The 25,436-nt window shown below is 30.3% G+C and overlaps 1 protein-coding gene across 1 annotated transcript; it reads left to right on the top strand.

Moving 5' to 3' along the window:
• On the top strand, positions 1 to 25,436 carry cysu (peroxidase homolog). The gene is made up of 14 exons (XM_085207623.1): positions 1 to 147; positions 6,795 to 6,941; positions 13,548 to 13,624; positions 14,523 to 14,613; positions 17,782 to 17,973; positions 18,259 to 18,455; positions 19,102 to 19,275; positions 21,230 to 21,308; positions 21,492 to 21,637; positions 23,601 to 23,842; positions 23,956 to 24,088; positions 24,255 to 24,717; positions 24,795 to 24,941; positions 25,170 to 25,436. The coding sequence occupies exons 1-14, from the start codon at positions 137 to 139 to the stop codon at positions 25,300 to 25,302; spliced, it is 2,232 nt and encodes a 743-aa protein (XP_085063749.1). The 5' UTR covers positions 1 to 136; the 3' UTR covers positions 25,303 to 25,436.

Below are 25,436 nucleotides of genomic sequence, written 5' to 3'. Positions count from 1 at the left end.
ACGGCAGTGTTATCACCGACGCTGTAAAGACAACACGCACAACTCAACTCAACTTGTCTTCGATAATGACCGGTGGAAGCTAGTGGTTCCGTGTAGTGTCTGAAAAATTTTTAGTGTTGTGTATTTCAGTTTCATAATGATTTCAAGGTATATTTTTTTGTTTTTATTTTCTATATATTTTTTATTAAATATTTGATATAAATTTAATGAGATATGAATATTTGTTTTTTATTACATAAAATAAATTTATTGAATTATATTGCTTTAGTAAAAAGAAACTAAATAATCAAAACTTATTTTGTCTTTTTTATAATTTATAATCTACTATAGTGTCTTGGCCTTAAATTGTTTATAATTGCCTCATATTAGTTGAGTTAACATTTCAAATTATATCATGGAAGTACTTCTTTTTTTTTATCAGTAAAGAACGCGTTGAATTCTTTTATATCACCGTAGCGGCTACGAGCTACAAACGTAGCGCGTCTTAAAAATAGTATTTGTATAAAATTTTGTAAACTAATTATTTTTTCTATATATTTTTTATTTTCTTCAAAGGATTTTTATTAAGTTTTCACTCTACTTAATTTATATACATTTTGTACGTAAATGAAATAGAGAAAAATTTTAATTGAATTATGTACTTATAAACTTATTGTCTATTATTAAAATAATTAAAATATTACTGGGCATAAAGATGTTTTAAACATTTCTAAAAGAAAATTTCCGCTCACGGAAATTGTCTTCAAAAGTACCTATCCATTTTAAATATTAGCATAATAAATTAATTTTTAACAAAAACAAAAACCGACTTCTAACAACGAACTAAAAAGTGAATTTTATAATTTTGAAGTCGGTGCCAAGTAAAACAAACAGGCTTAGTAATTAGATATTGTAGTAAAGGTGTTGTAGCATTAGTTTGACACCGACTTCAAAATTATAAAATCTTTGTAAAATTATTTTTCACTTTTTAGTTCCTTGTTAGAAGTCGGTTTTTCTTTTTGTTAAAAATTAATTTATTTTATGATTTTAAGTGATAGGTAGATCTTAAAATGATGCTTCTTAAACGAGTGGTGATGGTGGTGGTAGTGGTTGTCAACGAGTGGTTGTAATTGTCCTATGTAAAACTTCATTTAATTAGGTATTATTTTTGTGCAAAGTTACATTTTGGTATATTGACAAGAACAAACATAAAAAGTATTCGGGCGAATTGGGAATCTCCCTTCTTTGAAGTTGTTTAAAAATGAGAACATCCTCTTTTTTGAGGTTGGTTGAAAAGAAATGCAACCATCAGGATTCTCACTTCTGACATCAATTTAAAAAGTGTTTGCTTGTAACTATTACAGTATAATTAATTTTTGACCAAAAAAAACAAAGATTCTCAATTTTCTCCGGATTCCATAATCGAAACCTAACCAAACTTTCACCAAATTATCCTTGAAGTGTATCCTTTCAAATAAAAAAAGAATCATCAAAATCAGTTGGCGCGACATTGAGTTATTCGGCTATTAGTCGCGCACATGCATAATGCAAATTTAAGACTTATGTGATTTTCTCATGGATACCATTGTCAGACATGGACCAAAAAAAAATGGGACCATTCGGGAAGCTATACCTTTCAAATAAAAAAAAATATCAAAATCGGTCCACCCAGTTAAAAGTTATGAGGTAACAAACATAAAAAAAAAATAAAAAAAAAAAAAAATACAGTCGAATTGATAACCTCCTTTTCTTACAGAAGTCGGTTAAAAAGAGGGAACAATCCTTCTTTAATTTGAAAACTTCATTTTTATATTAACTTCCTCATATCAGTTATATTAATAAACAGACAGACAGATTATCCGATAGAATGCCCCTGCGATAAATAATATCTTTATATTCCATATTAAATACATATAATACTACTTTTCCGGTTCTAATTAGAAAACAAGTAGCGATAACAAAACGAAACATAATCTGTATCGCTTTAGAAGCGAAAGTTTGTTCCTCTTAGGTCAAAAGGCAGGCTAAGAAATATAAATTACTTGAAAGTACACTCTATGTCGATAAACTTAAAGTTCACTTTCATTTATATCTGTTCAGGTTGACTGAACTATTGTTTGATGTGACATAACCAATTATGATGATATCTATAAGAACGGTAAAATTTTATTTTTTAAAACGCAACAATGAATTTTTTGTTGAATGTTCCCATTTAGATTGAAATAAAATTATTTAGATATACTTATATATTTTTTAACACTTAAGTATTATAAAAAGTTAAATGTGACCCGACCCATATGTTTAAAAATTTAATAACAAGGACCTTTTTTTATATCTTTTACTTCCTGTTGTTATATTAGTAAGTTACTATGAACACAAATTTAATAAATCAATATAAATATAATTTATGTAAATCTATTAAAATGAAATTCATTCAACCTGTTCCATTACCAGAATATAATTTAGTAAATATGAAACAAAAACAAATTTCTAATAAAATTTTTAATAATAATTAGTTAATAATTATGAAATTATTGTAATACTTAAACAGATTATTCCGACCAAGGCTGAGTTACCAAGGTTAGTTACAAAATAGTAACAGTAGAGTATTACATATCTACAACATATTTGGTATGGTTTGCATATGTTAAAAAAGTGTTTGACACAGATTGCAAGAAGCCGGTATGGGGGCAACTGAGTTTTTATAATAAAGTACTTGTTAGTGCTAGTTTTTAGACTTTATATCTAGATTGTTAATCATTTCAAACCATTTAACGCTATTTAGAAATGTATTTCTTCTTATTTATACAATTTTTTTTGAATTAGTAGTTTTAAAATACCGGTTGCCTTATTTTGACTATAGGCGAAACTTAACGCTGCACTCATAAGAATACTGGATTCGATTCAACTTCTTAATTTAAAAAAGTATATTTCTACTTGCTTAATTAAGTTGAGTTTTTGTTGCAAATGTTAAATGATATACGTTCCCTTACATAGTTTATTTTCCACTGATATAAAAAAGACGAATATGGTAGGAACATAAACTTAATGGATTATTACTAAGGTATGTGTTGCTTACGTTTATAAGCCAGGATACGTTGATTACTATGAGTTTACATCAATTTCCGTTAGGACAACTTGACGACCTTGTCGACATAATGTCATCGGTAACGGTTCAGCCTTTCACTTTTATTATTTTTCTAATTCAGTCTTCTCTATGAATTTCGTTTTTCAATTTAAATTTTTAATTCTAGCTTTTGTATGTCTTTCACTAAGTGATTTTTTTCGTTATGTTAGTTACTTAATCTAAATATTAAATTAACTGAAAATATAACTTTCTTAGCATTAGTTTCTTTCTTTTCTGATATATGCTTTTGCATGTACAGCGTAAATCTTTAAAGAAGCTTATTTTTAATACCTCCAGCAGAATATTATCCTATAAGCATTGTTATAACATCACTCAAATCTATATCTATTAAAAAACCAGCTCTTAAAATTCTTAGATATGTTATGTAACTTAAAACCATTAGTAAAAAGACCTTGTGAAAACATTAAATTGAATTTATAAGAAGAGATATTTGTAAGACTACCATGTAACACAGTTTCTAGATTAACAGCGTGACAATTGACCTGTTGATCTTTGTCGTCCATTACATCAACTTGAGAGATTGAGATATCTTGAAATAACTAGTTGTTTCCGGAAGCTAACATTTTTAATCTGTGGAACTTTTTTTTCTCTTTAATTAAACAAAAAACATTAAACAAAAAAAATTAAATAAATAATAATTATTTATTTATTTTACATTTATAAAGCTTAAGCAATTTTTATGTAAAAATAATAGACTAGTTATATAAAATTTTGTAAAATATTTTAAAGCTTGCGTATAAAAACAAATATGCAATGACGACTTCAAGTTATCGTGCGTTCGACACATGAGTGGAATTTATCGTAATTAACGATTAGGTTTAATAGTTTCACTTCGAGCAATTAGCTCGAATGCATCACAGATTTTATTTAAAAGTGGGACTATTAATTTATTTACTTACATTTAAATTAATATTTATTTATGTATTTTTATTCATGGCGTCATTTAGCAAAAAAATATCGTTTATTTACTCGTAACATAAAAATATTGAAAACTACAGAAATTCGTAAAGTTCTTAAAGTTTAGAGGAGAGAATAGTTTTCATTTTAATTTATTAAAAAATCTTACGATTTATTATTTTTTTTCAATCTACGACTTAAGCCCTAAGATTTCACAAAAAATATGTTAGATTAAATTAAACATAATTTCTATTTCCTTAATTGTATTTTCATTTCTTAAGTATTTACAAAAAAATCAGCGCAGCATCGTAGCCATTTAATGACAAACACATATGGTAGTATATAACGGAAATGCATAAAATATAACATTTGCTATCCATAGATTAATGGAGACATAAATTTGTTATTGCTTGACATTTTAAAATATTATTGACAAATTTAGGTTGGCGATAATTATTTTAGTTACTTGTATTGAATACTAAATTAATTTACTATAATTATAAGATTCTAGTGGTATCTAAATATTTATAAAATATTTATAAACAAATTATGTAGCAGAAGGATGAATATTATTAGAGAGGGTGATGAAGGAAGGAAGTTGTGTTGAAAAGTTACTATAAAATACGAATTAAATAATTGATTTTTTTTTACACAAAAACGTACCATTGGAGTACAAAGTGTGACTGTGAAATGGTTGTAGTCAAATCCTTAAAGTAGTCAAAAAAAGGCCAGAAAATTAAAAAGATTAGGAAGTGCCATATGCAAACCAAAAAGTGATAAGTGCATCCCTATAAAATTTTCTTTTAAAAATTAAATAAGGAATGTTCATGATATGAATAACTTCTTATATATTCTAACATATTTCTATGTGTCCATATTTTTTTCATTTTGTTAAATAAATTTGTTAACAAAGATTAGAACGCGTTGATGTCTTCTTTATGCAATAAAAATTGTTATTCCAATAAGTTAAACTTAAAAACAAATTACGTAAACTTTACATTCAGTAGTTTACGATAGATTTAATAGTTATCAAATATTACTCAATAAAATGTTTAACTGACCTCAATCTTCACTAACTTAGAAATATTGTTTAATACTTAATTATTACAATTTTTGTAATTTACTAGCTTTCACAAGGCAATCGTTAAAAATTTAAGCTACATACTGATGTAACCATTTTGTGAAATTAAAGCAACAAGTTTTTGCCTTTACCGATAATCTTACACACAATAAGAACATGTATAATATATTACAATTACAATATTATAAATAAATTTTGGGTTTTTTTCTTATATGTTTTCATAAAATTGAGTTCTGCCACTCAACACGCAACGCCTCCAGAATTCGGCAGAAAGTGGGGAACAAAGTCTTAACACTAGGTTCCCTCTGCCTACCCTGCTGTGTGCGGAATACAGCGTGAAGCAGATGTTTTTTGTCATAAATACATACTCATATTTATACGTATAAGACCTACATGTTTTTAATCTTATCTATATATATAAAATCGAAAGGTCACTCACTCATCACGAAATCTCAGAAACTACATGTGCTAGGAATCTCAAATTTTGCATAGGCGTTACTTATAGGACGTAGGTGCTCGCTAAGACGGGAATTTGCAATATTCAACTTCTAAGGGGTTGTTTTTGGGGTCGAAAGTTTGTATGAAACTTCGTTACTACAAATGCTAGGAGTCTCAAATTTTGGATAGACGTCACTAGGACGTAGTCATGGAGACAGAAATTAATAATAACATAGTTCACGCGGGTGTAACCGCGAGCGGGCCGCTAGTAATTAATAATTGAGCGCTTTTGAAAGCTAAGAGTTTGGTCTATACAAATTAAACAATACAATATATTTATATTTTACTGAAATTTCTGAGCCTTAAATAAGAAATTGATTAAATAATATTTTAAATAAGCTACATATTATTATTTACCATATATTTCAAAACTATTGATTTATATTATATATATATTATATTATATTATATTCATATATTTATAATTAGTTTTATTTACAAAAAAGATATGAGGCGATATATAGAATTCGTATTTATAGCATTCACATACAAGCATAAACCACTTTCACTATACTGTCTGTGCTGAAAACTGGCCTAGACTGTAACTAGCAAGCAATAAATATATCAGAGACACACCTATTCGTACTTCTCAACTTAAGAAATAGTATATTTTTTATATTTAAAAGTAAAATTCTCTCTGTGGTAACAAGGAAAACCCCGGCGTTGAGTTACGCCGCTCAACACGCAATGCCTCTAGAGATCGGCGGAAAATGGGAAACGGAAGTGTCTTAACACTAGCTTCCCAGGTTTCCTGAGCCTACCCTGCTATATGCGGGATACAGAGTGAAGCTAAATAAATATCATTGCAATATCAATTCGGCAATAAATAAAATATTGTATAATTAACATTAATTCCGTTGCCATTTACTTACGTAATACATTAATTAATATTTAAAATAAATGTAAATTGATTCAAATATTACTTATATAAATAATATGTACCTAATATATAATATTCATTAACTTAAGTAATTTTAATTATGCATGATATTAGTCAATTTAATCGTTATCGGATTATGTACAATTACTTTCTCTAAAAGATTTACGAACAAGATAAAATTATCATACAATCATGCTATACGTATATACATTCATAAATGTATATATATGTATGATATCTTTTATATTTTTAAAGAAATAGAAATAAAAACAATAAATATGAAAATTATATGTATGTAATTTGTTTTACAGAGCGCTCCTAGTAGCGCTATGCATCGTTTACGCGACGTCGTTGAGCCCCTTAAGTGTTCCTGCAGACGACGACTGTGCACTCTACCTCACTGGTCCAGGAAGGTCATCGGCATATGATTACAGCTTAAACCTCCTTAAGGGAAATTTGTAAGTAATTGCAAATTCATATTATTTTTAGGTCAAGATTTGGGAAGAAAATTTTAATAAAAATAATTGAAACATTTTATTTCTACTGGTGGTTAAATTGAAAAAATATATTCCTCCAAATAAAGGTAGTTCACTTCTCTTAAAATTCAAGCCTGTATCATTGCTACTTTGAAACGTGAAAAAAATATAAATAAAAGTGAAATGAAGACACTTTCACGATCTACAATTCTTGCATTCACAATTGAATTTCCAGAAACTTTAGAAATGATGAAACTCTCCAAAATATTTCTTTGACTCCATTCCCCACTTTCTGTCGAATTCTGGAGGCATTTCGTGTTGAGTGGCAGAAGTCAATGCCGCGCTTTGCCTCGACACCAGAGCGAAGAAATGGAAATATAAACGTAAATAAATATTTCACTTCCTCGAATGGGGATCGAACCCACAACTGTCGCGTTACAGTCACACCCTTGTGCCGCTAACACTAGCTCGTGTGACCGACAAAATTTAAATGTATTTATCATCCGCAATTACTCGTTTCCGAGAGTAAATCAAATCAATACAAAACGATGCACAGAAATTAAGATTATAATATAGTGAAAGTAAATATTATATAATACATACATACATACATTTGCACAACCCTTTATAAGGTCATATGTATTGGATATTAACATTTAACAAAATTGTAACTTATACATGTTATGCATATTAACATTTTGTTAACATGAGAATGCATTTATTCTCACTTCTTCAAAGAATTATCTATTTTTTTCTGTTCTGGTCTGTTCTTTCTATTATGGCGTTCCGTAATTATTTTTTTTCTGTCTGTACAAATTATTTGAAAAAAGAAATGATTTGACTAATACAAAATCCCCAATAGTTATAGGAACTAGCAACAATATGCTAAATGCTTATTTTGCAGTAATTCTCTCTTCTGCGTTACCAGAACCAGCTTTATATTTATTCAACGATTTGAAAATAATTGAAAAAATCTGAAATTTGAATTGAAATCTTAGAAAAGAACTCCCCACCCACAACACCACCAAACACCAAAATGTAAAAGTACTAAAACCGACCGACAAAATGGCACTCTCTTTTGATTCAATGTCGGTAACAGCAAAAGCGTGGGATTCAGCATTTACAAACACTTTATAATATGTACATAATAAATTGCATCACATCAGTTACAAACTTGACATACTTCCCGATATCGCTTACTAGTAAAAAAACTGTGTGAAACGCGACTACTCGTGGGTTCGATTACCACTCGAGGAAATTAAATAGTTATTTAAATTTATATTTCCATTTCGTCGCTCTGGTGTCGAGGTTAAGCGCGGCGTTGAGTTACGCCACTTAACCCGTAATGCCTCCAGAATTCGGCGGTAAGTGAGGAACGATCTTAACACTAGGTTCCCTCTGCCTATCCTGCTATGTGCGGGATACAGCGTGAAGCTGATTTATTTAATTGTATCATATTTGTTACAAACTTGACACACTTCCCGACGTCACGTCACTTACTGTTACTTTCTTTATCTCAACCTAAACTCGTTCACGTTTTGTCCACACGCTCTTAAACAAAGTTTTTAGTAATTAAGCTTAATCTAATACGAAATATATGCAAATGTAATAGTTACATGTAATATTAATTAGAGTAAACATTTTGATATAATTTACCAATAAAGTTTAACAATTTTATTTCATAATTTTAAAATATTTACCATTAAAAACATATTTGTGTATATTTGTGTATATATTTAGTAATAAATACTTTTTTATAGTTCCCATTAAATACACTTCCGTTACCTACAGCTACAGCTTAAACCTCCTTAAGGGAAATTTGTAAGTAATTGCAAATTCATATTATTTTTAGGTCAAGATTTGGGAAGAAAATTTTAATAAAAATAATTGAAACATTTTATTTCTACTGGTGGTTAAATTGAAAAAATATATTCCTCCAAATAAAGGTAGTTCACTTCTCTTAAAATTCAAGCCTGTATCATTGCTACTTTGAAACGTGAAAAAAATATAAATAAAAGTGAAATGAAGACACTTTCACGATCTACAATTCTTGCATTCACAATTGAATTTCCAGAAACTTTAGAAATGATGAAACTCTCCAAAATATTTCTTTGACTCCATTCCCCACTTTCTGTCGAATTCTGGAGGCATTTCGTGTTGAGTGGCAGAAGTCAATGCCGCGCTTTGCCTCGACACCAGAGCGAAGAAATGGAAATATAAACGTAAATAAATATTTCACTTCCTCGAATGGGGATCGAACCCACAACTGTCGCGTTACAGTCACACCCTTGTGCCGCTAACACTAGCTCGTGTGACCGACAAAATTTAAATGTATTTATCATCCGCAATTACTCGTTTCCGAGAGTAAATCAAATCAATACAAAACGATGCACAGAAATTAAGATTATAATATAGTGAAAGTAAATATTATATAATACATACATACATACATTTGCACAACCCTTTATAAGGTCATATGTATTGGATATTAACATTTAACAAAATTGTAACTTATACATGTTATGCATATTAACATTTTGTTAACATGAGAATGCATTTATTCTCACTTCTTCAAAGAATTATCTATTTTTTTCTGTTCTGGTCTGTTCTTTCTATTATGGCGTTCCGTAATTATTTTTTTTCTGTCTGTACAAATTATTTGAAAAAAGAAATGATTTGACTAATACAAAATCCCCAATAGTTATAGGAACTAGCAACAATATGCTAAATGCTTATTTTGCAGTAATTCTCTCTTCTGCGTTACCAGAACCAGCTTTATATTTATTCAACGATTTGAAAATAATTGAAAAAATCTGAAATTTGAATTGAAATCTTAGAAAAGAACTCCCCACCCACAACACCACCAAACACCAAAATGTAAAAGTACTAAAACCGACCGACAAAATGGCACTCTCTTTTGATTCAATGTCGGTAACAGCAAAAGCGTGGGATTCAGCATTTACAAACACTTTATAATATGTACATAATAAATTGCATCACATCAGTTACAAACTTGACATACTTCCCGATATCGCTTACTAGTAAAAAAACTGTGTGAAACGCGACTACTCGTGGGTTCGATTACCACTCGAGGAAATTAAATAGTTATTTAAATTTATATTTCCATTTCGTCGCTCTGGTGTCGAGGTTAAGCGCGGCGTTGAGTTACGCCACTTAACCCGTAATGCCTCCAGAATTCGGCGGTAAGTGAGGAACGATCTTAACACTAGGTTCCCTCTGCCTATCCTGCTATGTGCGGGATACAGCGTGAAGCTGATTTATTTAATTGTATCATATTTGTTACAAACTTGACACACTTCCCGACGTCACGTCACTTACTGTTACTTTCTTTATCTCAACCTAAACTCGTTCACGTTTTGTCCACACGCTCTTAAACAAACTTTTGGGTAATTAAGCTTAATCTAATACGAAATATATGCAAATGTAATAGTTACATGTAATATTAATTAGAGTAAACATTTTGATATAATTTACCAATAAAGTTTAACAATTTTATTTCATAATTTTAAAATATTTACCATTAAAAACATATTTGTGTATATTTGTGTATATATTTAGTAATAAATACTTTTTTATAGTTCCCATTAAATACACTTCCGTTACCCACTTTCCGCCGAATTCTGGAGGCATTGAGTGTTGAGTGACGAAACTCAACACCATGCTTTGCCTTATTACCAGAGCGAGAAAATAAAAATATTAAAAATTTTATTTCCTCAAGTGCAAATCGAAACCACACCTGTCTCTAATTACTACCTTTATAAAATATTTTATTCTGCTATAATTCTTCTCAATAACAATATTTGATCTAATGTTAATAATTCTTGGTCCTAGCTCCTAAAAAGGAATTTCTTCTTATATATATAGATAATTCTTATAAATATAGATATAGAATAAATTTTATTGTATTGGATGGTCTATTAATCGAGGAGGACTATAGGGCTCTTACATAATTTTAGTCATTTTCTCTTGACCACGAGGTGAAACCGCGAGAAAATTGGTAACTATCGTATGAAAAGAAATAAAATACGGTTATTATTATTATCATTGTCATCGAGTTAAAATGCGGTCATCGATGTGACATTCTAGTTTTACCTACGCGCACAGAAAGCCACCATTCGAAGTTAACATTTATGTTAATTCGTTACATATATTTTGTTTTGTTATTTCGGTCAAACGATAATATTGAAATTAGATTTAATAAAAATGCTACGAAGAATTATGTAAGCATCAACTCTGCCATATTATATTTTGTTTAACTTTTTAGAAAAGTTATCAGAACAACAGAAAACTACACTTAGAGTTGGGAATTTTAGTACTAAGAATCTCTTCTCTTCTTCTTTTTAGTAAATATAGCTAGATTATTATATAATTAAAAAACTTACGTTATATTTGGTCAATATCTATATACTAGCGGCCCGTCCGCGGCCTCGCCTGCGTGAACTACGTTATTATTAATTTCGGTCTCCATGAGTACCTACTGTATATCCTATAAGTGACGTCCACGCAAAATTTGAGAATCCTAGCATTTGTAGTAACGAAGTTTCATACAAACTTTCAACCCCAATAATAACCCCTTAGAAGTCGAATATTTCAAATTCTTAGCGAGCACCTACGTCCTATAAGTAACTCCTATGCAAAATTTCAGATTCCTAGGACATGTAGTTTCTGAGATTTAGTGATGAGTGAGTGACCTTTCGATTTTATATATATAGATAAACTAAGTGAGAACAACGTTAATTATTGTTAAATATCACTCTCCCAACAATTTGACAATTTAGGTAAGTAATTTAAATTAGGATTTCCTTATATTTCTCACGTAACTAAATTCATCCATACAAAATTTTATCTCGGATGCGAGAAAGCCTAGGCTGCTCAGACAGGTTCGTACACTTAGGATTCTCACGAGTCTAGACATCTGGCTGCCTTCTGCCTTTTATGGACGGTTACGTAAATGTAATAACAATTGTATGTACTGAGTAAAATTATCGATACTGAAATCTTTATATTAATAGCTATTTACTAAAGATTTAATACGTTTATTAAATCCTTTATAAACTGTCCGTCTGTGCACATAAAATTACTAACTTGCTTAATAATTTTTATTGACAATACGAATAGGCAATTCAAAATTTCAAACACAAGAGTTAACAAGGTGCGGCCAATATAATAGCTAGAAAGTGGATGAGGTTGAAGTAAATTCCAATTTTATATATCCATGAATTATGTATATAAAAATAACCGTTAAATCCGAGATACCTAACGACCTACGAACGGTATATTCGATTATCGTGAAATACTGCCGCAGGAATAATGTCGGCCGTGTGGACAAACGGACAGGCACCGTTAGATGCACATCACATTAGATATGCCTTGTTTGAAGAAACCTGCACACAGTTATATCGACAGTTTTCAACAGCTAAGTTAATAGCTAGTGTAAAGGAAAATCAATTTGTTTAAGTTTAATAATATTTCAATATGACTAATTTTATAGACAGATTTCAAGTCTCGATTTATGCAAATCTTATGAATAATTTATGGATTCGGTTTTGTATTTGGTTAGTTTTATTAATTTTGTAAACAATCATAATGTTGTTCACCTATATTTTGCTATAAAATATCGTTTAGTTTAACTTTTATAGTTTTTTTTAATTATACATTAAGTTTAATCAATTATCTTAATAATTTAGTAATTAAATGGTAATTTTATTATTTAGCTACTAAAAGAGTTTTATTGCTGATTTAATGATAGCTTGTCTGATTTGATTCACGCCACAAATAAATACGGTTTAAATTTTTAAGAAATGAGTTCAATTTTTAAGGGTAGAGAAGAAATGACCTCAGCCTTATATACCTGTATCTTAATATGGGATAGAAAACAGCTTTATCTATGCATAGTATAAATAAAGCCGGCTTATAATTGAATTATATATTAAATTAAATATTATTTAAAAAAAAAAAACAAAATATGAAGAAAATAAATATCATTCCAACAATATGTATCGTAAATGTATACAAATGACATTTTTTTTAAATTATATAGGAGTCATGGTGAATTATAAAACGTCGTTACAATTACCGGTTAGAAGTACTTTACGAGAAAGGTCGTCGTCGTTAGGCGTATCCGGTTCGCTTCTATTTCCTATACATAAGATATCTAGAACTGGTCAGCCAGATGGAAGTTAAGTTATGGTATACCTAAGCGAAAGGATTTTTGAAAGTGAGCGTAAATCCGAGTGGCCGTTGCTTAACGCATCGTGCGGTACTCATTGCCGATAAGAGCATTATTGATATTATGTATCATTACAACAAGGATTATTAAAAAAAATAAACTTGAAAAAATATATATACGTGTTAATTTATTAGTCGAGGCCGTCATGGCGTAGGGGCGGAAATTGGGTAACGAAGTGTCTTAACATTAGGTTCGTTCTGCTTAACCTGCTATATGGGGATCATCTCACTATCTGTCAAATAATCTACAAGAGTCTGTTAAAATATAATAAATAATACTATATTATGCTTATATTTAGTCCTTTTAAATATATTTAAGATATTTTTATCTTGTTATAGCGCATACGATGGTCAACACACCTGCATCACATACGAGGCAATCAATCAAGCATATCTCGACGCCAGGTCCAGAATTTGTAAGTTATTATTAATTTCAAAAATATTATTTTAGAGAATATATAATAGAGGCCAGTTGTGGCATGACACTGTGACAGATTATGGGTTCAATTCCCACTCGAGGAAGGAAATATTTAATATTTTCATTTCTTCGCTCTGGTGTTAGGGTAAAATGCGACGTTTAGTTCCGCCAATCCACACTCAATACCTCCAGAATCGACGCAAAGTGGGGAGCAGAGTGTCTTATTAAGCCTTTGCCTGCTCTACTACATACGGAGACCAGCGTGAAGTTAAAAAAAAATATATGACATATGATTAAAATAATTAGCTCGTAAATTACAAAAATTCTTTCATAACTCTTAATATGTTAACGTTGCTTAAAATTAATATTTTCTCGGAACGTATTTACTGTGTTATTATTTGACCTGCTAGCATTTTGTTTATAAATATATTGACATTTTGTTCTTGTCCTTAAAATCTTTACAAGTTTCAATTTTGAATATAATTATAGTTAATTACCGGAACGAGCTCGTTTAACCTCATTCAGTTTGCTTGTTCTGACTTATCTGAATGCAGACAAGCGATGGTGATGTTTTCATCACCATGTCTTATTTGCATTTAATTTGCACCTATATAAACTTATCGATGCATTACAATTTTACTATTTCATCAACATATTTTGTAGCTTAACACTGTATCCCGCCTATAGCAGAGTAGGTAGAGGGAACCTAGTCTGTTTCCCACTTCCTCTAATCTTCGAGATGTTGTGCATTGAGTAGCGGAACTTAAACCTGCTCTTTATCTTTTCACTAGAAAGAGGAAAGAAAATATTAAATAAATAATTCTACCGAATGGGAATCGAACTCACAACTGTCGGGCTTATAATATTTACTGTAATTATACATATTTTGTTCATAGTGGTGTCGCAACCAAAAGGTGATTGGAAGGGTGAAGACTTCGCTAGTGTTGGGGAGCTGATTCTGGATATTTCCATTAGTTTGGCACGCACGTAAGTATTTTTAAATTTATAAAGGCTCTATACAATTAAATAAAGGAATATATTGAAATTTTATGTAAATGAACCTACATATAACTTATCTAGCAATGAGCATTAATTATTAATATTTATATTTCATATACTCTTATTTCATCAATGTTAATACAATTTCAGTAAGCACTAATGCATAAGTAACAGACTAGATGACATTTACACACTTCAAGTTACAGCATTGGCCTGGCCTTGTCTCTGCCTCATCAGCTATGTTCAAAACGATAAATGAAAAAAAAAACCTATTTTTTGACCACAAGGCTGGCCTTTGAATTTGGGCCTTTGTTTCTTGAATGTGATCTATCATGGTCATCGGCCACTCACGACGCGGAAAGAAATTAAATAAAAGCTATAATGTTATTGCTTATTAATTAATGTCAATCTTATGTAATGTTTTTTTTTTGTAATTAAATGTACGTAATTGTCGAATATATAGATATCATCTAATAAAATCTGTAATTGTACTCTAGAATACAAACTGGGTCACAGACAAACACAAAAATATTCTATAATAAAAGATTAAAGATTTAGCTTACTACAGATTAAAGATACACAGACAGACATATTACAAAACCCATATATATATATAACTGCCATAAACCTTAAAGAGCCCTATTATTGCAAAATGATAGTGAAATGTAATTTTAGAAACCAAGGCCACATTTTGTTAGGTAAATAGAACAAGTCTTTTATAATACATACATTTAATTTAAGCTATCATTGCGTCTCATCGTGAAGGTTTTATACGAACACGCGTGAAATGATTAATGGCAACTGTGACAGTGACAGAGGTTGCCAAACTTCGGACTCCAAATTCATCTATTAAATAATCCAATCAAAATCAGGCCATTATTTTTTTTTAATAATCTGATATGAATCATCATATATCTAGCTTTTTATTAACTCGTTTTACTCATATACTGCTTTTATGAATAATGTTTTCAGTTGAACATTACTTATGCATGAGCTGAGCATTACTTATTGTTTATATGTAATGCTCAGCTTTACGCTGTATTCCGCAAATAGCAGGGTAGACAGGTGGAGCATAGTGTTAAGACAGTCCGTTCCCCACTTTCGGTCGAATTTTTTAAGGCTTTGACTATTGAATTGCCTTGCTACCAGAACGAAAAAATGAAAATATTAATAAATAATTTAATAATTAAATTCCCTCAGTGGCAATCGAACCCACAACCATCGCGTTTACAGTCACATGAAATATTTCACAGTAGAGTATTAGATGTAGATATATTATATAGTAAATTTTACCTTGGGGCCAAATTATGAAATGCCCTGCTCTGTAATGATTGACAGATCTGGGGCTTAGCTTTTATTTAGACATTGTTTCAAAATATCACCTGTTCTCTTCTCTGCATGATTTAACATTTAAAATTAATATTTGTTGTTATTATAATCACTTTTTTATATTATTGTTTTAAATTTCAATTATTTACTTATATATATATATATATTTTATAATAAAACTAATAAATTAATGAGAGCCTATCGTGGCGCAGTGGCAAAGCGTTTGGAATTATTATTTTTCTTCATATCCTCGCTCTGGTAACAAGACAACGCGCTACGTTAAGTTCATTACCTTAAAAAAGTCTTCAGAAAGTGGAGAATTTCAAGAACTCCTGAGAGCAGGAACTAGTTTCTCCTTATTTTCTGCTCTTCTCTATATAATAATTTGTATGATTTTTTTGTAGAGCGTAATGCTCTACCTATTATATAAAACTCAATTAAAAATCTAATTTCAGTGCAACCAATTAAATTAATTAAATGCATATCATCCTATAATTACATCTAACGATTACATACTTTCATTAAATATTACACAAAATCATGAATCAAAATTTACTTTACAAAGTAATTTTATTGTGTTAACTTCTTACGAATGTGATGAGTGATTTCTACTTAAATATAGTGTTTTGCAACTATATAGAAATAATTGGACTAATATTTTATTATAATGCTTGAACATAACAAGAGCGCGATTTAATTCAATACAAAGGCAAATTAAAGATAATAACGACTGATTATATATAGTTTCTATAATATTATCTTAATAAACTAATATTACTTTATATTTTATTACCGTACATATTAGTATTTCTTATATATTTATACAAATAAAAAAATAGCTTAGATTTTTTTGTTTCTAATAAGACTCAAATAATAATAGAATTTAAGAATTATTATATTAAGATTTTTTGCATCTTTATATATAGAAAATACAAGGCGCAGCGTAGAACTCTGAAATTTTGCGTACATCCTTGGAAGTATTAAGAAGGACAGGAGATAATTTCCCTAAGTTTACTATAATTTTACAAAGTAATATATACGTATGCATATACATACATATAGCCATCAATTGCTTATTAGATATATGTAAGCTTGTAGAACGATTTACAGCTCTATTTTCATTTAAAATAAAACTTAATTAATTATGAAAAATGTATATCAGTTTATTTAGCACTAAACATAGCCTAGGGTATAATGCATGTGCTAATATTTTGTAGCAACCATCAACCTTGGCATTTCAATTATGTCCGAACCACTCGTATGTTATGCACTAGTTGTTTATTTATTATATAGGTTAGTAGGATGTAATGAATCATCGATTTTTTATTAAACTAGTAATATTAAACATAAAAACCGTTTAAAAATGCAACGATTATAATATTAATTTTGGTATAATTTTATAACATTTTTAGTATGCCGTGGCTAAAAATTAAAATCTTAAGAAGGAATTACAATTTCTTCAACATAATATATTGAACTAAAACCTTATAATGTACGGCAATGACATTTAATGTCAAGTCATAATATAATCTGTATTATGTTAATCCGCGATACATTTGGTATCCTTTCATTTAAGTAAAATGAAATTGAACCGATTTTTTTCTATATTTAGTGTTATAAATGTACCTAAATATGTTCTATTAAAGGATTATACTTATTAAGAAAACGTATAAAAATATCAACGTAGCGGAATTTCAACCCACGCCTCTTGGAAACCGTCCAAGCGCTCTAACCACTAAGCCATACGTTCTTATCATGCTACGTCGAAATTTTTATACGCTTATTACAACATATTTATTTATTCGCATATATCTTTTTTTATCGCAGATATGGCTTGACGTATGAAGAAATAGAAAAGGGTCTGCCTCTCATAGACACTTCCCGTACACTTATCCGCGAGGTGTGTCCGCCGGTTTTCTCACATGTGGAGTGCCGCGCGGGCAAGTACCGCCGCCTCGATGGACTTTGCAATAACCTAAGGCATCCCACGTGGGGTGCGACTATGGCACCTTTCCAGAGGTATTTATTTATAAATAGTATTAGCAAATTGTATTTATTTGAATAAATTGAATATTAGAAATTTTTTTTTACTAAGTTTGTTTTTAATAATAAACAAATCAAATTAATCAATCTTTTTATAATATCCAGGTATTATGAAAGGCATATACATCTAAACTAATTAATATTATACATATATGTGTATTATAAGTATATGTATATCTCTACACCCTACAGAAATCTAAATGACCAAAATATCTTTCACCAATTAATATATTTAATAAATTAAATTTGAAACTTTTCAAGACTAATCGGTCCTCTCTTCGCGGACGGCATCAACGCGCCGCGCATATCTCACACCGGACGCGACCTGCCCTTGTCGCGCGTGGTCTCGCGTACAATGCACCCTGATGACGGCTTCCACGACCACGCCGGCACCGTTATGGTGATAGCGTGGGGCCAGTTCATGGACCACGATTACACTCTCACTGGAACTCCGCTTGGTAAGTTCTTATAGGGAATCTAGTGTTAAGAAATTCCCACTTTACATGGAGGAACACCAGAACGAAGAAATGAAAATATTAATGTAAATAAATAGTTAATTTCCTCGAGTGGGCATCGAACCCACAACCAGTCGCGTTCACAGTCACACTTTGTGCACGACTGACCTAAGATTATAAATAACGACTTTTAATATTATTCTTCGTCGAGGCTAGTAGAACTGCGATAGCAATATATGGTGTAGACTGTAGGTTCAAATTTCATCAGAGTATGTTTACTATATTGGGGTTTCCGTGATCCGCAATGTGCGGTTTAGAGTTTCGTCACTCCATACGCAAGACTTCTGAGTATAAATGAAAAGACCATGTTCCTATATCCCAAAAAACTCGTTTGTTTAATAATATATATAGAGATATATATTTTTAGTAGCATATCATTAGTATTTGACTTTAACTATAATCTTAATAGCTTTACAAAAATTATGATCTTTAAAATTTTTAAATAATTTCTTTTTTTAGCAATTTCATTTTTTTTTCTTATAAGATAAATGCGTAATAAAAGAAATTATTTAGTAACTTTGCAAATTTGAAATATCATTTTAAATTAATATTAAGTATTAACTTTATCCTTATTTATTATTTCTATCAGACCCAATCCACCGTAACGACCCCGAAGAGTGCTGCAAGCGTCCCCCTCATCTCAAGCACCCGTACTGCAATGAAATTCGAGTGCCCGACGATGATTACTTCTATAGGCTTTTTGGTGTCAAGTGCATAGACTTCGTGAGAGGTTTCCCATCTCCCCGACCTGGCTGTCGTTTAGGTAAATATATTTAATTTTATACAATACAACTTTTCAGCTTCACGCTGTATCCCGCATATAGGAGGGCAGGAAGAGCGCATATGATGGTAATATTTTCACTCAATTTTAAAAATATTAATATATAATAAAAGTTATTGCTACATTATTATATTAAAAATAAATTAAACTTATTACTGTTGCCGTTTCCATTTACTATTAAATAATACGTAACAGTACAGAGCAAATACTCTTACAAAATCTTACTTAACAACCACAAACAGCGATCGATCACCTGCGGTCTCTTGCGTTTCACGCAAAGTAGTGCGCGCTGACATATGACACTTATATATTGTTCTGCAACATTAGTTATTAACACCTTTTTTTCTGTGTTCTCCATACAACGTGACATTGGCGAAGTGAATAGTGCTCAACTGGCACGCTCGAAGCGCCATAAATAAAGAACCGAACCGAACCTTTTTTTACATTTTTAAAGTGGGAAGTTTTTAAAGTGTTTTTCCACACTTAGGAATTAAAATAACACTTTAAAATCTGTTTTATATGTTTTCTAAAACGTATTGAGACGTTTGTTATACGTAAATAGTATAATAAACGAATAGTCTATCAATAACCATGTGTTGAGACCAGTCAAGAACAGCGTGTGACTGTAAAAGCGACAGGTTGTGGATTCGATTTCTACTGTAGAAGAATGAAAAAATTCGGTGGAGAGTGGGGAGCGGAGTGTTTTAACACTACTCCCTCCGCCTACCCTGCTACATGCGGGAAGCAGCGTGAATATGAAAAAAAAAATAGAAATAATCTAATAGTCTATTAACGACCTTGTATTGTTATTATTGTCAAGTGCTTTCGATTTCAATGATATATTGTACTATATTATTAGTGACCTCCTCTAAGTGGAATCGGAACGAATGTGTAATACACTATACGAGTAGATACGTGCAATTTACGTTTAGACAATTTAAAATATTCAAATTAACGTAACGCCTACACTGTTATTAATGTTTTAAAGAATTCCATTGCAATAATGCGCTAGCTGTGAAGCACTATTATTATTTTTAATCAGCTAAATTACTTTTTATTTCAGAATCAATTTTAATTAATTCATTTGGATGTTTATAAATAGTAACATTCTTGTAATACTTAACCAAAAATTGCTTAATACGCATTTTGATGATAATCTACACGATGTGTTTTAATGTTTTGTATAAATTATGCAAAAAAATGTGTTAGACGCGCATTCAACATAACTCCTCTTGTTGTCGGCTGTCGCCAGTCGTCCGTCTCGTAATACTTTATTTTTTCTTTTCAAAACATCTCTATTGATGTATTATGTCACAAGCATTACAGTGTTACTTCAATCACCGATGTATAGGTACAATTTAAGTTACTTTGACCGGTTTTTGACCTGGCCTGGCCATCTGCCGAGTGAGAGGCGAAAGTAGTCCGTTACGTGTTATTCCTTGCGTAATGTAGTGCAAAAATCTTATAAGCATCACATCACATGTAAACAAGGCTGCGTTATGCCTCTCACTTTTTTACGCTTATTTAAACAGCTCTAATTGATTTTATAGTAAAATATTTTATAAACATAGCAAATTGTCTCCAGTGCTTATATGATTATGATTATGCTTATGCTTATTTGATTATATAATTAGTAACATCATGTTCATATAATGGGATATGTCATCGTAGTGACGAGCGACGATGATATATATGTAACGAGTTATAATTTATGATTATAGTATTTTTACTCGACTGTAAAGAAAGGGTTATGTTTTTTACGCGTATCTTGTATGTAAATATGTAATATTATATTCTCATATCTTCAGAACGGTCCTACATTAATCTTTAGATTCGTCTTAGGAGTCCAAGTGTTATTTGATAGGTGACGTTATAAAAATTACCAAAAGGTATAAGTCTTAATAAAAAATAATAGTATATATTTGTTTTGTTATAGGTTCTAGAGTGCCCTTCAATACATTAACTGGAGTTCTTGATGGAAACACGGTGTATGGTGTCACAGAGAAATTTGCAAGGTATCAGAATTTTTTGTTAAGCTCTATTACCATCACAATTGGTTCTAATAAATAAAATTATTATTATATTAAATATTTTCCGTATTTGTTGAAATGTTATTTTTAAGTGACTTGTCACTTACAAATAAAATGGAATGACAAAATAAATACTAATATTCTATCTATCTATCTTTTTTATTTCAGAAAACTGCGGACTGGCTATGGTGGACTATTGCGGATGAATCCTGTATTCAAAGAATATGGACTAAAAGATCTGCTCCCCCTGAAGTTAGATATTCCCGATGAAGGATGCACGAGACCAAATAAGAATATGTACTGTTTCGAAGCAGGTATGTTATTGATTTGACGAAAAAGACATACATGGGTCATAATCAGAAAAGTGGACATTTTCGAATTCGTAACGTAACTGATAAGTAACAACACTGATAATGTTTGTTACGAAACTGATGTCATAAGGCATTATACACAACAAAATAAGGATATTATATGAATAAAATATTGTTTTTTTTATTTAATGAGACACAGATTAAAATTTTAAAGATTCAATCGTTGAATTAACAGATTATAAATGTAAGTAGAAAACATAACAAACTGACAATATGAACAATATAATAATGCTAGTTAGTAACGTAATAAACTTATATTTCTAGTTAGAGATCACAAAGTTAATGATAAAATTAAATCCACTTTAAAATATATCAAAATTTGAGTCGTTATCACTGGAATTAAGTTTAATTCTTTGTAAGTGTTTATTCCGCATATCTTCATATTTAATAGGATTGGTCTTTTTAAGACGTTCTCTATATCTTTTATGTATTTCAGCACTTGACATAGGAGCCATGACGCTTACTGAAAATACAAAAATATTTATCAAAAAATAATAATCACAAAATCACAACTGATTTCAGGCAGAATAAAAAATATTTTTAACTAAATCGGTTCAGCTGTTTCTGAGATTAGCGTGCACAATCACAGACAAACAAGCAAACAAGCAAAAAACTTAAAAATCATTATTTTTGGTTACTTTGCTTTATGAAAAGTCACTAATAGTTTTTTTCATATGCCAGCAATTTTTTTTTCTTATATACATATCTTCCATATATAAGCACCGGTTCGACACAATTTTATTATAAACATATATAAGAGAACATTGGTACCGTAATTGTGAACTAGGCTTCATATTTTCTCAATTTCGTTACGTAACGAAATATAACGAAATTGAGAATGAAATCTGAGAAATTCTAACCCTTTTAAATATTTGCTCATAAGCCACGTGTTGCATCTACAAGCACTGAAGTTCTTTTTTGAGATTTTGTAAAAAGAAGCAAATAACATAAACAAGAAAACGAAATTATAGAATACTTACCAAAATAAAAGCCGTTTATAACCCTGAGATGTAATTTCACGCATTCCCTTTAAAACATTTGAACCCCTCAACTGCTGCGAGTACACTACTGGTTGTAGCTACGACAGCATTGACTTTTAGAATTATGGTGCCACAACAAAAAACAATATTAAACAACATCCAAAATAATTGCGTTCATAATTTAATTGTACGTTACTAGCCCTGAGTAACAAAAAGACAATATTTTGGGGACAAATTTACTTAACTAATATATATTGTTTATTAAATAATGTATCAATAAAAGTAGTTCTATTTAATATTATGCATAATGTAAAGTAATATAAACATATCTGAAATCAAATAAAACCATAAACATTCGTAACAAATCAATTCTTAAAAAGTAAAGTGGTGAATGGGACACGAAAAATTGTATGGAAGCATTTTGAAAGGTTTTTTGCAACTAACAACAAATACTATTATTTGCCATAATACATTTAAAATATTACAAAAATCTTTAAGTTAATAAATAAATTTATCGTAAATGGCAAAATATTTAAATTATCTTTAAAATTGTATTTTTAAAACGCATTCAAAGTAGCGGGACAAGAAAAGACACAAAAAGGACACTTTTTCTGATTATGACCCACATACTTATTATTTATCTAGTCGTCTAAATTACTAACTTTCAAATTTATAATAAGAATAATAAACACTCGATACCAACATTTTTCCGCTTCCGTTTACTTCTAGCGTAGTTGACGTTAGCTTAATTATATACAAACGAGTGTACGATACTAAGCCGTATTTAACTATTCTTGCTTTTCACTAAAACTGCAGTGGCTATTCTACCCAATTGATTTTACTTTAAATTCAACGTTCAAAACAAATTCCTGTGTGAATCATATTCCTAAAATATGAACAAAAATATAGTAGTGAATTGATTATAGGTGAAATTAGAGTAAACGAGCAACTAGTGCTGACAGTAATGCACACGTTGATGGCGCGAGAGCATAATAGAGTTGCAACGGGACTTGCTGCTGTCAACCCGCACTGGGACGATGAGACTCTATTCCAAGAAGCAAGAAGAATTAATATCGCCGAAATACAACACATTACTTACAATGAATTTTTACCAATTTTACTTGGCAAGGATGTTATGGAGAAATTTGGTTTGGTTCTAGAAAAAGAGGTATGATTAAAATATTTTTTATCCTATTCTAAAATTTAACTAGAGTATAATATCCTATTTTCACTCATATACTTAAATATGTTTTATATTAAATTAAAAATCTTATATTTTAGGGTTATTGGGATGGATATGATCCCGAAGTTAATCCTGATGTGATAGCCTCCTTTGCAGCAGCTGCATACCGTTTTGGACACTCACTTTTACCAACAGCCGTAGAAAGATGGTCTAAAGCTCATAAATTCATTGGTAAATATAATTTTATATATAGGTACTTATGACAACTTGATTGCTTACTAAACACTTCGTTTACAAAAGTATAATTTTTGAAATTAAATCTACATTTGGTCATTGATATATGATATTTTCTATACCTTACTTTTATTAAAATAAAATAAAACATTATTTTCAACAGCATCAAAGAGACTATCTGATCTTATAAGAAGACCATACGATTTATACAGAGCCGGTGTCTTAGATGAATATGTAATGGGCTTAATGAACCAAGTTGCTCAGGCTATGGATGATTCCATCACACAAGAAGTAACAAATCATTTATTCAAGAAAGTTGGTGCTCGATTTGGAATGGATCTAGTTTCCTTCAACATGCAAAGAGGTCGAGAATTCGGTCTTCCAGGTTATATGGAATTTAGAAAATTCTGTGGACTTTCTGGTGCTGATTCTTTCCAAGATTTATTCGGATCTATGGCAAACGAAACCATTCAGAAATATGAATCAATTTTCGAACATCCTATTGATGTTGATTTATGGTCAGGTGGAGTCTCAGAGAGACCTCTTCCTGGTTCAATGTTGGGACCTACTTTTGCTTGTGTTATCGCCACCCAATTTTCATACTCAAGACGGGGTGATCGATTTTGGTAAGTTTAATATGTTTGTGCTTAGTTAATTTTATTAGTATATTTGGCGATATTTATATCTCATGCATTATTTTTAGGTTCGAATTACGAAACCAACCATCTTCTTTCACGCCCGAACAATTAAAGGAAGTCAGAAAAGCACGACTGGCTCGCGTTATCTGTGATAACACCGACATTATTGACACTGTACAGCTTTATCCTATGGTGTTGCCTGATCATGAATTGTAAGTTATATAATCATGAATAAGAATTAAATATCTATTTTAACTGAATTAAAGATTTTAATAACAACTGAAACCTTAGAATACTTCGAAAGCAAAGAATTTTTTTTTTCATTTACTTTTTTAGAATAGCTATTTTTTTTTATTTTTTTTTGCAAAAAGTCAATAAATTATAAGTTTTACTTTAATCTATACTTTACATAACGAACTAAAAAATTATTTTAATGTCAGAAATCCACGAGTACCATGCAGAAGTGGCATTATTCCTTCAATGGACTTTAGCAAATGGGCCGAGCCAACGCCATTCGTAACAGCCAAGGAATACGTAAGTAGTTTCTCCTACAACCCGTACCACGGTAAATAAGCGCACCTAGACTTTGATTAATATAGCAGGTGACTGACATATTTATTGAAAATTAAAACAGAATATATGCCTTTATCTTTGAAATAGAAATTTACGTTTTATACGCATTATTACAAAAAATAGTTTTTATTTTA

The sequence above is a fragment of the Heliconius melpomene genome, chromosome 3, assembly GCF_056956725.1.
Source record: "Heliconius melpomene rosina isolate 202511_hmr_F chromosome 3, ASM5695672v1, whole genome shotgun sequence".
Lineage (NCBI taxonomy): Eukaryota > Metazoa > Arthropoda > Insecta > Lepidoptera > Nymphalidae > Heliconius > Heliconius melpomene.
This window is presented reverse-complemented; position numbering and strand designations above follow the sequence as displayed.

Coding starts and splice junctions, on each gene's coding strand:
- cysu (XM_085207623.1), top strand. Junction 17,974..18,258: donor ACTATGGCACCTTTCCAGAG/GTATTTATTTAT, acceptor AAACTTTTCAAG/ACTAATCGGTCCTCTCTTCG. Junction 21,309..21,491: donor GTCACAGAGAAATTTGCAAG/GTATCAGAATTT, acceptor TTTTTATTTCAG/AAAACTGCGGACTGGCTATG.